Source organism: Carcharhinus amblyrhynchos, chromosome 16 (assembly GCF_965287045.1).
Source record: "Carcharhinus amblyrhynchos chromosome 16, sCarAmb.v2.hapA, whole genome shotgun sequence".
NCBI lineage: Eukaryota > Metazoa > Chordata > Chondrichthyes > Carcharhiniformes > Carcharhinidae > Carcharhinus > Carcharhinus amblyrhynchos.
In genome coordinates, this window is record NC_137339.1 from 4,054,092 (window position 1) to 4,069,866 (window position 15,775).

General features: G+C 43.4%; 1 protein-coding gene across 1 annotated transcript in view; it reads left to right on the top strand.

Annotated features, from left to right (window-relative positions):
• Positions 1–15,149, top strand: part of psmf1 (proteasome inhibitor subunit 1) — a 59,115-nt gene extending 43,966 nt beyond the window's left edge. The window contains exons 6-7 of the mRNA XM_080204598.1: positions 9,984–10,142; positions 14,391–15,149. Coding sequence (XP_080060724.1) covers positions 9,984–10,142; positions 14,391–14,442 — 211 coding nt within the window. The 3' untranslated portion in view covers positions 14,443–15,149. The remainder of the gene's footprint in view (positions 1–9,983; positions 10,143–14,390) is intronic.
• The last annotated feature ends 626 nt before the right edge of the window (positions 15,150–15,775 follow it).

Genomic DNA, 15,775 nt, shown 5'->3' on the forward strand with positions numbered 1-15,775 from the left:
TTATTTTTCTTCTTTCACATTCAAAGGGTACTTTTCCATTGCAACATTTCTAACATTAATTGTCTCTTGTGATGAATATTTATTTCGACCCTTATTTCTATATTTCCCTCATGGGATGTGGGTATCACTGGCAAGGCCAGTATTTGTTTGTCCATCCCTAATTGCCCTTAGACTAAGTGGCATGCTAGGCATTACAGTGGATATTTAAGAATCAACCCTGTTAACTATGGATCTGGAGTCATGTGCAGATTTCCTTCCCTAAAGGATGTTAGTGAATCTGATGAGTTTTAATGATAATTATTGATAGTTTCATGGTCATTACTTAGACTAGCTTTCAATTCCATAGTGGGATTTGAATCCATGTCCTCAGAGCATTGTAAGAAGTCTCACAACATCAGGGTTTATTTGGCAGCACAAACTTTCAGAGTCTTAAGCTCCTTCTTCAGGTGTTCACAAGCAGGGCATATACAGACACAAACTCAATTTACAAGATAATGGTTGGAATGCCAAGTCTTAAAGGTACAGACAATGTGAGTGGAGAGAGGGCCGAGCACAGGTTAAAGAGGTGTGTATTGTCTCCAGCCAGGACAGTTAGTGAGATTTTGCAAGCCCAGGCAAGTCGTGGGGATTACAGATAGTGTGACATGAACCCACGATCCAGGTTGAGGCCATCCTCGTGTGCGGAACTTGACTATCAGTTTCTCCTCAGCAATTCTGTGTTGTCATGTGTCATGAAGGCTGCCTTGGAGAATGCTTATTGAAGATCCTCATGTGGACGGTCTCAACAGGGACCTTGGGTTCATGTCGCACTATCTGTAACCCCCGTGACTTGCCTGGGTTTGCAAAACCTCACTTACTGTACTGTCTGGAGACAATACACATCTCTGTAACCTGTGATCAGTGCTCCTTCCACTCACATTGTCAGCCACTTCAGGTCTTGAACAGCAGGTTAGGTGTAAGGATTCGCATTCTAATCAGTAATCTCTAAACTGTCTGTGCTTTATATGCTCTGTCTGAGGCCAGAACTCTCCATTCACCTGACGAAGAGGCAGTCCCCTCGAAAGCTTGTGAATATTATCAAATAAATCGGTTGGACTAAAACCTGGTGTTGTCAGACGTTTTACAAGGTTATATAAGGCATTGGTGAGGCTGAAATTAGAGTATTGTATACAATTTTGGTCACCTAGTTAGGAAGGATATAAATAAGGTTGAAAGAGTCCAGAGAAGGTTCACAAGGATGTTGCCAGGACTTGAGGAGCTGAGTTACAGAGAGAGATTGAATAGATTAGGACTTTATTCCTTGGAGCGTAGAAGAATGAGGGGAGATTTGATAGAGGTGTAAAGAATTTGAAGGGTATAGATAGAGTGAATGCAAGCAGGCTTTTTCCACTGAGGCTAGAGAAGAAAAAAACCAGAGGGCATGAGTTAAGGGTGAAAGGAGAAAAGTTTAAAGGGAATATTGGGGGGTGGGGGGGAGGCGGGGGATTCTTCATGCAGAGAGTGGTGGGAGTGTGGAACGAGCTGCTGGATAAAGTGGTAAATGCAGGGTCACTTTTAACATTTAAGAAAAACTTGGACGGATTCATGGATGAGATGGGTGTGGAGGGATCTGGTCCAAGCGCAGATCAGTGGGACTAGGCAAAAAATGGTTCGGCACAGACAAGAAGGGCCAAAAGGTCTTTTCGGAGCTGTAATTTTCTTTGGTTCTATGTTTCCCGACTGGAAGGGAACACTCCTGTCTGGTGATTGTCGAGCGGTGTTCATTTATCCATTGTTGTAGCATGGTCTCCCCAATGTACCATGTTTCAGACATCCTTTCCTGCAGCGTATTATGTAGACAACTTTGGCCGAGTAGTAAGAGTATGTAACGTGTACCTGATGGATGATGTTTTCAGGTGAGATGATGGCATCTGTGTCGATGATCTGGCACTTCTTGCAGAGGTTGCTGAGGCAGCGTTCCTATGGTGTCGTGGTCACTGTCCTCCTGTAATCTGGGTAGTTTGCTGCGGACAGTGGTCTGTTTGATGTTGTGCCGTTGTTTGAAGGCAATAAGTGGGGGTGTGAGGATGGCCTGGCAAGATGTTCGTCTTCATCAGTGACATGTTGAAGACTCCGGAGAAGACATCGTAGCTTCTCTGCTCCGAGAAATACTAGACGACGAAGGGTACTCTGTCCACCATGTCCCATGTTTGTCTTCTGAGGAAGTCGGTGCGGTTTTTTTTTGCTGTGGCATGTCAGAACTGTCGATCGATGAGTCGAACGCCATATCCTGTTCTTACGAGGGCACCTTTCAGCGTTGGTAGGTTTCTGTTACAATCCTCCTCATCTGAGCAGATCCTGTGTATACGGATTCCTCAGAGCATTAGTCTGGGCCTCTCAATTACTTGTCCAGTGACATTACCATTACTCCACCATCTCTCCTTAAAAGAGACAACTGGTCGACATTCTTCTTATAAAATCTGTAACCACTTTTGATTGTGTGTTAGGGATTTACACCTAAATGGGTTTACAGGCTTGTTTAGTGAAGATAAACAGTAAAGGTCACAAAGCAGCTTGCTTAAATGATCAGCATTACCCAGTGTTGAAAAAAAATGACACAACCTTCCATTCCAACTGTGTCTCATTAACTTGACAGAATTTAAAATCACTGCTCCCAGCCTGTCCTCTATCCTTGGCATTTCTCCATCTTGTGTCAAGTTTTAAATATGTTCCATCATGTTTTACAATGTTCATTTCTGAATGCAAATGTTCCCTGATTAAACTGCAATTAAATATCAATGTCCAGCTTGTGGTTGAACAACGGCTTCTAATTGAGTTTGTGCTGTATGATGGAAGATCCTCCATCTGATTGCCCTTTATCAGTCAGTTTGCATTGTATTACACCGCATCCAAGTGTATTCCCGAGTCCCCATTATTACTCTGTAATTTATGAAGGTCAAGGGCATTAAATCACTTCCCGTTTTAATCAAACCAGCCGCGTTTGGATTCTTCAAGTGTGATCTGCAGAGCATTTTTTTCTCAATTTGGATAAGTAGGTGATTATATTTCAGTAGACGTGATAATGCATTTGTAGTCCTTTACTAACTATATGCAGTTTTTTTTATAAGAATATATTACAGTGACCTGCCCTTCCTGTTTGAAATCGCAATTTGAGCATTTTATTGCAATTCAATGCAGTTACTTATTTCTGCTTCCGGCAGTCACTGATTCTTTCTCTATCTCAAGGTTATACCATGTGAGCATTTGCTAGAAAGAAGTACTTGCATTTATATGGTGCCTTTTACACCCAAACATCTCAAAGCATTTACATGAGTGGATTGCTGATCTGAAGTACAGTGAAGCTAACTAATTCACTGTGAACTAGTCACAGAAAGTGGGTCAGAATCGTTGCATGCTGTTTCCATGTTGTATATTGCTATGACTCTATAACCTAGATTGTCATCCAACAACAACTTTTAGTTAAATGCTTCTGGTTTTTAATATCTTGCTCACTTAAGCAGAAGGTGACTGTGCAGAAGGAGCCTGTCCCCACCCAAAATAGTTTGGGGATGAGAAGAATAAATCTGTCCAACGTGCAAGAATGTGGAGGCAGATATTGGAGACAGATGTGTCTATCCAACTAGTGACAGTGTGGAGGTGTAAAGAAAAGTGTCTGCCTAATTCATGACAGCATTGTTTTGTTCCAATCCAGAAATAACTAAACACATGTTTTACAGGGTAGGGATAGGATATCCAGTCAACCATTTTAGCTATTTGATCCACACCGGGCAGTCACATTCATTAAGAACAAAAAAATTACAGCGCAGGAACAGCCCTTCAGCCCTCCAAGCCTGCACCAACCATGCTGCCCAACTTAACTAAAGCCCCCTTCTGGGGACCATATTCCTCTATTCCCATCCTATCATGTGTTTGTCCAAACGCCTCTTAAAAGTCAGTATTGTATCTACTTCCATTACCTCCCTGGCAGTGAGTTCCAGGGACCCACCACTCTCTGTGTAAGACATCTGCTTCATACATCTCCTTTAAAGCTGTGCCCCATTGACTCTTCCACCCTGGGAAAAAACTTCTGACTATCCAATCTATCTATTACTGTATTCAGATGTTATTGCAAAATCACTGAAGGCTGCGCCCATACACTATTAGTTGTGGCATTTGCTACTGAACCTGCTCCTTTCCCATGGACCATAACCTAGGCTCCTGCTCTAACTTTATTCCTCTCCCTGGTGTACTGGTCAATATTTGTTTCTCAAATAATGTCACAAAAAACAAATTATCTTGTTATCTCATTGCTGCTTGTGTGACCCTTTTGGGTGCACCCATGATTGTGCTGCTCCCTCTCATTGCTACATCGAAGGGTGAGTCTAGGTGATGTGCTGGATGCATTGGTGAGAGTGCTACCAATGAGACACTGCTGACACTGTCATATTAATGGTGAGTATTTTCTCCAACCTGTCTTTGTCAATATGGTTGCAAATCCCCAGATTGATTGATTTTTGAGCTTTACTCTCCGCTGGGAAGTTCCATGAGATGGACACTAACTGGCACAACCAGTGATCGTATTAGCAGTGTGCTGTAGCGGATTGACATCACTGACCTAGGCCGCATCATTATGTCCATTGGCAAAAAGGCAGCTAATTTGGATCGTGGAGTGGAAACTAAAATGGAAGGAAATGATAGACTGAAACAATTTCAACTTAAGAACATAAGAACCAGGAGCAGGAGTAGGCTATCTGCCCCTTCGAGCCTTCAATAAGAACATGGCTGATCTTTTCTGCTCCACTTATCCGCCTGCTTACCATAACCCTTAATTCCTTTACTGTTCAAAAATGTATCTATCCTTGCCTTAAAAACATTCAATGAGGGAGCCTCAACTGCTTCACTGGGCAGGGAATTCCACAGATTCACAACCCTTTGTATGAAGACATTCCTTCTCAACTCAGTCCTAAATCTGCTCCCCCTTATTTTGACATCATGCCCCTTAGTTCTAGTTTCACCTGGCAGTGGAAACAACTTCCCTGCTTCTATCTTCTCTATTTCCTTCATAATCTTATATGTTTCTGTAAGATCTTCCCTCATTCTTCTGAATTCCAATGAGTATAGCCCCAGTCTACTCAGTCTTTCCTCATAAGCCAACCCTCTCAACTCCGAAATCAACCTAGTGAATCTCCTCTGCATCTCCTCCAGAGCCAGTATATCCTTTCTCAAGTAAGGAGACCAGAACTATACACAGTACTTTAGGCATGGCCTTGCCAGCACCTTATACAGCTGCAACATAACCTCATTGTTTTTAAACTCCATCCCTCCAGCAATGAAAGACAAAATTCCATTTGCCTTCTTAATTACCTGCGGCACCTGCAAACCAACTTTTTGTGATTCATGCACAAGGACACCCTAGTCCCTCTGCATAGCAGCATGCAGCAATTTTTTACCAATTAAATAATTGTCCATTTTGCTGCTATTCCTACCAAAGTGGATGACCTCACATTTACCAACATTGCACTCCATCTGTCAGACCCTCGCCTATTCTCTTAGACTATCTATATCCCTTTGCAGACTTTCAGCATCCTCTGCACACTTTGCTCTGCCACTCATCTTAATGTCACCTGCAAATTTTGACGCACTACACTTGGTCCCCAACTCCAAATCATTTATGTAAATCGTAAACAATTGCAGTCCCAACACTGATCCCAGAGGCACATCACCAGTCACTGATCACCATCAAGAAAAACACCCATTTATATCCCACTTTTTGCTTTCTGTTAGTTAACCAATCCTTTATCCATGCTAATACATTACCCATAACACCGTGCACCTTTATCTAATGTAGCAGTCATTGGTGCAACACCTTGTCAAATGCCTTCTGGAAATCCAGATGGCCTCACCAGTGCCTTGTACAGTTGCAGCAAGACCTCCCTACTTTTATATTCTATCCCCCTCGCTATAAAGGCCAGCATCCCATTTGCCTTCCTGATCACCTGCTGCACCTGCAGGCTGGGTTTTTGCGACTCATGCACAAGGACCCCTAGGTCCCTCTGCACCGTAGCATGCTGCAGCTTTTCGCCCTTTAAATAGTAATCCCTCCTACTATTATTCCTGCCAAAGTGAATATTATGTTCTTATGACTTCTTATCGTGAATAGGTAATCACAGGAAGATCTGCATAGTGCTGCTGTGTTGAGATAAGAGCAGGAATAGGCTCTCTGGCTGTTCAGGTCTGCTCTGTCACTCAGTTGAAGTGTGGCTGATGATTGACCTCAGCTCAATTTTCCTTCCCTATCCTCATATCCCTGACTTCTTTTGGTGCCCAAAAATCTCTCAATCTCAGCCTTGGGTATATTCAGTGAGTGAGGCTTCAGGATCGAGAATTCTTCCCTCCATTTTTTGCCTGGGTTTCAGTTCCTGAACAATACTTGATGTACATCCTCACTTTTACAGTTATAGCACCAATTGATTGGTTAATAAGCAGATGGATTAATAGCTGCCTGAGGAAGCTTTAATCTGTTTTGTAATTAAAGCAGCTTGATTGAGTCTGTCCATGTTGTTAAAATTCCTAATTATATGACGCCTCCAGTTCTGTTTCAGACATTTCTCTGCACTTCATTGAAGTTGCATTTACAGAATCATAGAAACCCTATAGTGCAGAAGGAGGCCATTTGGCCCATCAAGTCTTCAAAGACAACAATCCCACCCAGGCCCTATTCCCATAACCTCATATTTACCCCACTAATCCCTCTAACCTATGCATCCTGGGACACTAAGGGGCAATTTAGCATGGCCAATGCATCTTATCTGCACATCTTTGGACTTGGGGAGGAAACTGAAGCACCCGGAGGAAACCCACAGACACGGGGAGAATGTGCAAACTCTACACAGACAGTAACCAGAGCCAGAATCGAACCCAGGTCCCTGGAGCTGTGAAGCAGCAGTGCAAACCACTGTGCCAAACAGTGCTAAGTTAAATGTTTGATTTCTTTCAACTGCTGATGACATCCAGTAGGTTTTGCGTCTTGTGTTCAATATCTCTCGTTTCTGCCAGTCCCTGTCCCAGCCTGCTACTCTGACAAACTTGGAAATTCATGGGTTTTCTGTCATGTGCCCCTACTGTATTAAAATGGATGATAGCCCAGAAATCATTCATTTTCTGGATAGATCAGTTCCCAGCCTTTCTGCAGCAAGGACAGATAATCCACCATAGCCTGTACCAAAGAAAACAAAGTCATGCATTTTTTGTAAGAGCATAAAAAGGAGCAGGAATAGACCATTATCATAGAATCCCTACAGTGCAGAAAGAGGCCATTTGGCCATCAAGTCTGTACCAACCACAATCCCACCCAGCCCTATTCCCATAATCCCCTAGCACTAGGACCAATCCACCTAACCCGCACATTTTTGGACTGTGGGAGGAAACTGAAGCATCCAGAGGAAACCTACGCACACACACACACAGAATGTGCAAACCCCATATAGCGAGTGACCCAACCTGGATCCTGGCACTGTGAGGCAGCTATGTTACTCACTGTATCACCATTTGGACCGTCAAGCTAGCTGTGCCATTCAGTATGATCATGGATATCTGACTGTGGCCTTAATTCAAATTTCCTGCCCTCCCCCATAACACCTAGAACCATAGAACATTACAGCATAAAAACAGGCCTTTTGGTCCTTCTTGACTGTGCCGAACCATTTTTCTGCCTAGTCTCAATGACCTGCACCTGGACCATATCCCTCCACACCCCTCTCATCCATGTACCTGTCCAAGTTTTTCTTACATGATAAAAGTGAGCTCGCACTTACCACTTCATCTGGCAGCTCATTCCACACTCCCACCACTCTCTGTGTGAAGAAGCCCCCCTCCCAATATTCCCCTTAAACTTCTCCCCCTTCACCCTTAACCCATGTCCTCTAGCTTTTTTCTCTCCTCGCCTCAGTGGAAAAAGCCTGCTTGCATTCACTCTATCTATACCCATCATAATTTTATACACCTCTATCAAATCTCCCCTCATTTTTCTACACTCCAGGGAATAAAGTCCTAAGCTATTCAACCTTTCTCTGTAACTCAGTTTCTCAAGTCCTGACAACATCCTTGTAAAACTTCTCTGCACTGTTTCAACCTTATTAATATCCTTCCTGTAATTTGCTGACGACACCAAAGTCGGAGGAGTTGTAGACAGTGAGGATGGATGTTACAGTTTGCAGAGGGACATAGATAAGCTGCAGAGCTGGGCTGAGAGGTGGCAAATGGAGTTTAATGTGGAAAAGTGTGAGGTGATTCATTTTGGTAAGAGTAACAGGAGTACAGAATATAGGGCTAATGGAAGGACTCTTGGTACTGTTGACGAGCAGAGAGATCTCGGTGTACATGTGCATAGATCCCTGAAAGTTGGCACCCAGGTTGATAAGGTTGTTAAGAAGGCGTACAGTGTGTTAGCTTTTATTGGTAGAGGGATTGAATTTCGGAGCCATGAGGTCAAGTTGCAACTGTACAGAACTGTGGTGCGGCCGCACTTGGAGTAGTGCGTACAGTTCTGGTCGCCGCATTATAAGAAGGATGTGGAGGCATTGGAAAGGGTGCAGAGGAGGTTTACCAGGATGTTGCCTGGTATGGTGGGAAGGTCTTGTGAGGAAAGGCTGAGGGACTTGGGGGTTGTTTTCGTTGGAAAGAAGAAGGTTGAGATGTGACCTAATTGAGGCATACAAGATGATCAGAGGGTTAGGTAGGGTGGATAATGAGAGCCTTTTCCCTCGGATGGTAACGGCTAACACAAGGGGACATAGCTTTAAATTAAGTGGTGGTAATTATAGGACGGATGTCAGAGGTAGGTTCTTTACTCAGTGGGTAGTAAGGGTGTGGAATGCCATGCCTGCAGCGGTTGTGGACTCACCAACTTTAAGGGCGTTCAAATGGTCAGTGGATAGGCATATGGATAACATTGGAATAGTTTAGGTTAGAGGATCATTAGATTGGTTCCACTGGTGGGCGCAACATTGAGGGCCAAAGGGCCTGTACTGCGCTGAAATGTTCTATGTTCTAAAACTGCGCACAATACTTTAAATTCGGTCTCACCAATGTCTTATACAACCTTGCCATAACATTCCAACTCTTACATTCAATACTTTGATTTATAAAGGCCTATGTACCAAAAGCATTCTTTATGACCCTATCCACCTGTGATGCCACTTTTAGGGAATTATGTATCTGTATTCCCAGATACATGATTCCCTTTTCAATCAGGATCTGCCAAAATCAGCCTTTTGCAATCCCTGGATGTCACAAAGCACGTTACATCTACTGAGGTACTTTTTGAAATGTAGTCACTGTCACAATGTTGAAAAGCAGATGCTATTTTACCTGCAGCAAGTTGCCACCAATGACAGGGAGATAAATGATCAATTATCTGGTTTTAGGTGTTCATCGCAAAATAATCTTTGGCAAGAATACCCCAACTCTACTCTCTTCTACAAAATAGCACCTGGGGGTCTGTTACATCCACCTTAAGAATTCTCATAACACCAGGTTAAAGTCCGACAGGTATATTTGATAGCACGAGCTTTCATGCTCATTATACCAAATAAACCTGTCAAACTTTAACCTGGTGTGAGACTTCTTACTGAGCCCACTCCAGTCCAGCTCCTGCATCTCCATATCATATCCACCTCAGGGGGTAAACAGCAATTTGGTTTAACATTTCACCCAAAAAGCAGACCTCTGACAGGGAGCACACGCTTAATGGTGCACTGGGATTGTCAAGTCTTTGTATTGTGTGTGTTCATATTCATTCTGAAAGGTACAATTGAAGGGTCTGGACTGAAAAACTGTGAATGTTTTTCTGAGATTAGAGTTGAAATCCAGTGAATGGATCAGCCACCACCCCCGGACTGGAGACTCTAGACCTTGCTTGTTATGCTGATTTCCTGGTGGAGTCAGGTTTGAGTTCTTGGTTTTGATGCAATGAGTTCAGAGTGTTTTGTTTTGGATTTTACCAGTGATCGAAGAGGTGGAATGATTGTAGATCCTTTGAGGTCAGGAGTGCCGATTCCTGACTTTGACCCTTCGTCAGGAATCCCAGGGCAGCTTCCCCCAGGGTCAATCCCACCTGGAGCCAGGTTTGACCCATTCGGACCAATTGGACCAAGACGTTCTGGGTATGTGTGAACTCTTTTTTTATCGATACAAATTTACAGGAAGCTTTACAAATGCAAAGTAGTTGATTGAATCTGTGCGATACACTGTAACTACAATCACTGAATCTGTGCCATACACTGTACTACAATCATTGAATCTGTGCCATACACTGTAACTACAATCACTGAACCTGTGCCGTACACTGTAACTACAATCACTGAATCTGTGCCGTACACTGTAACTACAATCACTGAGTCTGTGCCGTACACTGTAACTACAATCATTTCTAAACCAACATGCTTCACTCTGGAATAAACGTCTTGATGTGTGACACCAGATTGATCCCAGTGGTGTACCATGTGTCTTTTTCCCAGATTCCACCTGGCTGAAAGATTACAGTCTATAATTAAACTGTTGAGTGTTTCTGTTGTCCAGGAATACATTCATGTGTGAAGTGGAAGAGAGATAGAGAAATGAAAGAGAGAAATGGAGGAGAGATACAGCAAATGGAGGAAAGAGAGCAAGTTGGAGATGAGTAGACAAGCAAAATGGAGAGAAAGAGAGCAAAATGGAGGAGTGAGAGAGAGGGAGAAGCAGGTGAGGTGATGGAAGCAAGAGAGGTGGGGTGAGAAACTGAGAGAGAAAGGGGAAATGAAGGAGGGGCACAAATGGAGGAGAGAGGGAAATGGTGGAGAGAAAGAGGGAATAGAAGATAAAATAGAGGAAACATAAAAAGAGAGACAGAATATGAAGTGGAAGAGATTCACGAGCAAGAGAACAGAAAGGGCTGTGAAAACTGAAGGAGTGCAGATAGTCTAAAGTAAGGGGAGTGTGACAGATGGCAATGAAAATCTAAGAGTAGAGAATAGCATAATAAAACCAGAAGAATAAGTCAAAATGGGGATCTAGCACAATACTGAAGGTGGTTAAAATTATGTGGTTTCCAAGGGTTGCAAGAAATGCAAAATTGATTTGGTTTGGGACTTAGAATATCATAGAATCATATAATGATTACAGCACAGAAGAAGGCTATTCATCTTTTCATGTCTCTGCTAGCTGTAGGCCTGTCTTTTCCTTTCACGATGTGGGTATGCCGGCGTTGGACTGGCGTAAACAGTAAAAAGTCTGACAACACCAGGTTTTAGTCCAAATGATTTATTTGATAATAGACTCACAAGCTTTCAAGGTTTCCCTCTTTGTCAGGTGAATGGAGAGTTCTCCTCGAAAGCTTGTGAGTCTATTATCAAATAAATCGTTTGGACTAAAACCTGGTGTTGTCAGACTTTTTACTGTGTTTTCCTTTCACTCCAGATAATCATCCCATTTCCTTATAAAAGCCAGAATTGCAGCCACAGGCGGCACAGCAGCACAGTGGTTAGCACTGCTGCCTCACAGCTCCAAGGACCTGGGTTTGATTCAAGGCTTGGGTCATTGTCTGTGTGGAGTTTGCACATTCTTCCTGTGTCTGGTACTGGTGAGGCCGCAGCTGGAGTACTGTGTGCAGTTTTGGTTGCCACACTTGCGGAAGGATATATTGGCCTTGGAGGGAGTGCAGAGAATGTTCACTAGGCTAATACCGGAGATGAGGGGGTTAGCCTATGAAGAGAGACTAAATAGACTGGGTCTGTACTCGTTGGAGTTTAGAAGGCTGAGGGGGTATCTTACAGAGATGTATAAGATAATAAAGGGATAGATAAGGTAGAGGTAGAGAGATTCTTCCTGCTTAGAAAGGATAGCGGGACTAGAGGGCACAACCTCAAGATAGGGAGGGCGGGGGGGAGGGTGCAGTTTAGATCGGAGTTGAGGAGGAACTTCTTCACTCTAAGGGTGGTGAATCTCTGGAATTCTCTGCCCGTTGAAGTGGTGGAGGCTACCTCGCTGAATATATTTAAGTCATGGGTAGATTGGTTTTTGATAGACAAGGGAATTAAGGGTTATGGGGAGAAAGCGAGAAAGTGGAACTGATCCACTTCAGATCAGCCATGCAAATGGAATTTAATGTTGGCAAGTGTGAGGTGGTCCACTTTGGTAGGAATAATGGTAGGAAGGACTATTACTTACGTGGCAAAAAACTGCAGCAGGCGACGGTGCAGAGGGACCTCGGGGTCCTTGTGCATGAGTCGCAAAAACCCAGCTTGCAGGTGCAGCAGGTGGTCAGGAAGGCGAATGGGATGCTGGCCTTCATAGCGAGGGGGATTGAATATAAAAGTAGGGAGGTCTTGCTGCAACTGTATAGGGCATTGGTGAGGCCGCAGCTGGAGTACTGTGTGCAGTTTTGGGCGCCGCACCTGCGCAAAGATATTTTGGCCTTGGAGGGAGTGCAGAGGAGGTTTACTAGGCTGATACCGGAGTTGAGGGGGTTGAGCTATGAGGAGAGGCTGAATAAACTAGGCTTGTACTCGTTAGAGTCTAGAAGAATGAGGGGAGATCTCATTGAGACGTATAAGATGATGAATGGGGTGGATAGGATAGAGGTGGAGAGACTCTTCGCGCTCAAAAAAGACAGTAGGACTAGGGGGCACAGCCTCAAGATAAAGGGGGGGGGGGCGCGGTTTAGAACGGAGTTGAGGAGGAACTTCTTCACTCAAAGGGTGGTGAATCTCTGGAATTCTCTGCCTGTTGAAGTGGTGGAGGCTGCCTCGCTAAATATTTTTAAGACGCGGGTTGATGGGTTTTTGATAAGAGAGGGGATTAAGGGTTATGGGAAGAGGGCGGGAAAGTGGAACTGAGCCACGACAGATCAGCCATGATCTTATTGAATGGTGGGGCAGGCTCGAGGGGCTAGATGGCCTACTCCTGCTCCTATTTCTTATGTTCTTATGAATGGCGGGGCAGGCTCAAAGGGCTAGATGGCCTACTCCTGCTCTTATTTCTTATGTTCTTATGTCTTCATGGGATTCCTCCTGGGTGCTCCAGTTTCCTCCCACAGTCCAAAGATGTGCAGGTTGGGTTGATTGGCTTACATTTACATTGTAATGAAGTTATTGTGAAAATCCCCTAGTCACCTCACTCCAGCGCCTGTTCGGGTACACTGAGAGGTAATTTAGAATGGCCAGTGCACCTAACCAGCACGTCTTTTGGACTGTGGGAGGAAACCAGAGCACCCAGAGGAAACCCTGTAACAAAGACTTTCCTTATGTTGCCTTTGGCTCTTTTGCCAGTGACCTTAAATCTGTGTCTTTCTGCCATTGAGAACTGTTTCTCTCTTGTGCTGTGTTGTCCACTCCAATGTGGGTGGTTACTGCATTAAAAATGAAAGCTTTGCCTGTTTAGCTGTTGTGGTGTTTGTCCTGGAGCAATCTATTGGTTTCTGTTCAGCTTCACTTGGATTAGTTTTTGCTCTGGAAATAAACTTTCCAAGTGGCACCATTATATTATCAATCTAATGGGTCAGTATTTCTGATGGATTCTTCACATGTCCAATTGCTTTGTCAATTCAAATAGCTTTTTCCTCCCATTCAATATTTTAATAAATGAAAGGCTTCTTCAGAAATAAAAGCCCATTAATATCCTTTCCAGGTATTGTTCTCAGCAGTGCCTGCATTTATTTTGAAGATTGCAGGACAATCCTGGAGGGATAGCAACCTTAAACAATAATTGTGTGATTTGAACAAAGAACGAAGAAAATTACAGCACAGGAGCAGGTCTCTTGGCCCTCCAAGCCTGCACCAAGCCATACTGCCTGACTGAACTAAAACCCCATTACCCTTCTGGGGACTGTATCCCTCTATTCCCATCCTATTCATGTATTTGTCAGGATGCCCCTTAAAAGTCACTATCATATCTGCTTCCACTGCCTCACCCGGCAGCGAGTTCCAGGCATCCACCATCCTCTGTGTAAAAAACGTGCCTCGTACATCACCTTTAAATCTTGCCCCCCGAGTAACTGACTCTTCCACTTCGGGAAAAAGCTTCTGACTATCCACTCTGTCGATGCCCTCATAATCTTGTAGACTTCTAACAGGTCGCCCCTCAACTTCCGTTGTTCCAGTGAGAACAAGCCAAGTTTCTCCAACCTCTCCTCATAGCTGATACTCTTCATACTAGGCAACATCCTGGTAAGTCTATTTTGTACCCTCTCTAAAGCCTCTACATCCTTCTGATAGTGTGGTGACCAGAATTGAACACTATATTCCAAGTGCGGCGTAACTAAGGTCCTATAAAACTGCAACATGACATGCCCTGGTTTGAGGTGGTGGGAGGGCTGGGTGTCTGTGCTGAATGTTTGGATTTCTGAACAGTTACAAAGTGTTTCTCTTATTTTTCAGTCCTGATCCAGACCATCTCCCTCCTCCTGGATATGGCGACTCGTTCATGTGATTTCTTTTTCTTCTCTTCGCCTCCCTTTTGTTTTCAAACAGGGTTTGGTTATTTAAAAAACCAACTCGGATGTAGATCACAACTTGAGGAATCCTGTGGCCTTCGCTTCTTTTGGTGAAATGAATATTTTATGAACTGTGTAAATTAGCCGCTTGGTGTAAAGAGTTCCAGTCTGAAGATCAGTTTCTGCTAAAGTTGCTTGCCTTTAGCAGTGGGGCGTAGTTGATGAACTGAACACGTGAAAGTCTTAAGAGCAGCCAAGTGCTTTATTGTCATGTACCTGACACATGCTTCCAGTGAGGACTTATGACCGTGCTGCAGATTGTCACAGAGTTATCACAATGTGATGTGATTGAGATAGGCAGATGAAGTTAAATGCATGAGAGGGTTTGAGTTTGGTGATCCTGTTAATAAACCGATGTGTAAATGAAAAAAAAAGTTTGATTGCATTCTGTCATTGTACACCGATTTCCTTGCACCGTTCAGGGTTCTGTAGGGGATTGCTTGTGAATTTATCTAATCTTTGGAACAGAAAGAAGCTATCAGGCCCACTGTATCTGAATCAGCTCTTTGAGAAAGTTATTTAGTTTCACTCCTCCTGCTATTTCCATGGAGCCCTGCAAATCCTCATCCTTCAGATATTGCCCTGGGAAAAAAACTAGTAAATATTAGTTTTAAGAAAATAAATATATGTGCACTTCACCATACTGAGCTGGACTCTGTCTCTATTGTTGACAACTAACAGGCCTTTTTATTTTAACTAGCCTGACTGTTGTTTATCCCAATGTATTGTAAGAATCATTGAGCTCAGTCTGATCTTCTTTTCCCCACTATTACAGCTCTTTCTTTGTACTTGGATTCCTATCCATTCAATTAACAAGCTTGGCACCAGAGGCAAACTGCCTAATATTGATCTCATTTTTAACTCCAACAATTATTTCCAATTAAAAATTAGATAAAGTATTTAACTGCATTGTGTTTGTGACTTGATTTACAAGTGCACCAAACTTTTTTTTTGTTAAGGGAGAAACACATTTTGGGGATGAGGAATAAAATGATTGGTGCCAAGAATGGCACTATGTCAGGGCTCTTGTAAGTGTTGTCTGCCCTGATCTTTTTGCCTTGGGTGCCATCTCTACCTTTTCCCTATGTGTACCCTATATTTAACAATTAGCTGGGCAATAGTCAGAAGACCAGAAGTTTAAAATAATTTATAAATGAAATGCAGGGAATGGGAGAGTGGATGGTCGAAGTTGACTTTTTTCTAAATGCATCAAGTTGTGATCTGGAATTCACATCTGAAAAGTTAGTGGGAGGTGGTTCAGGAGGAATT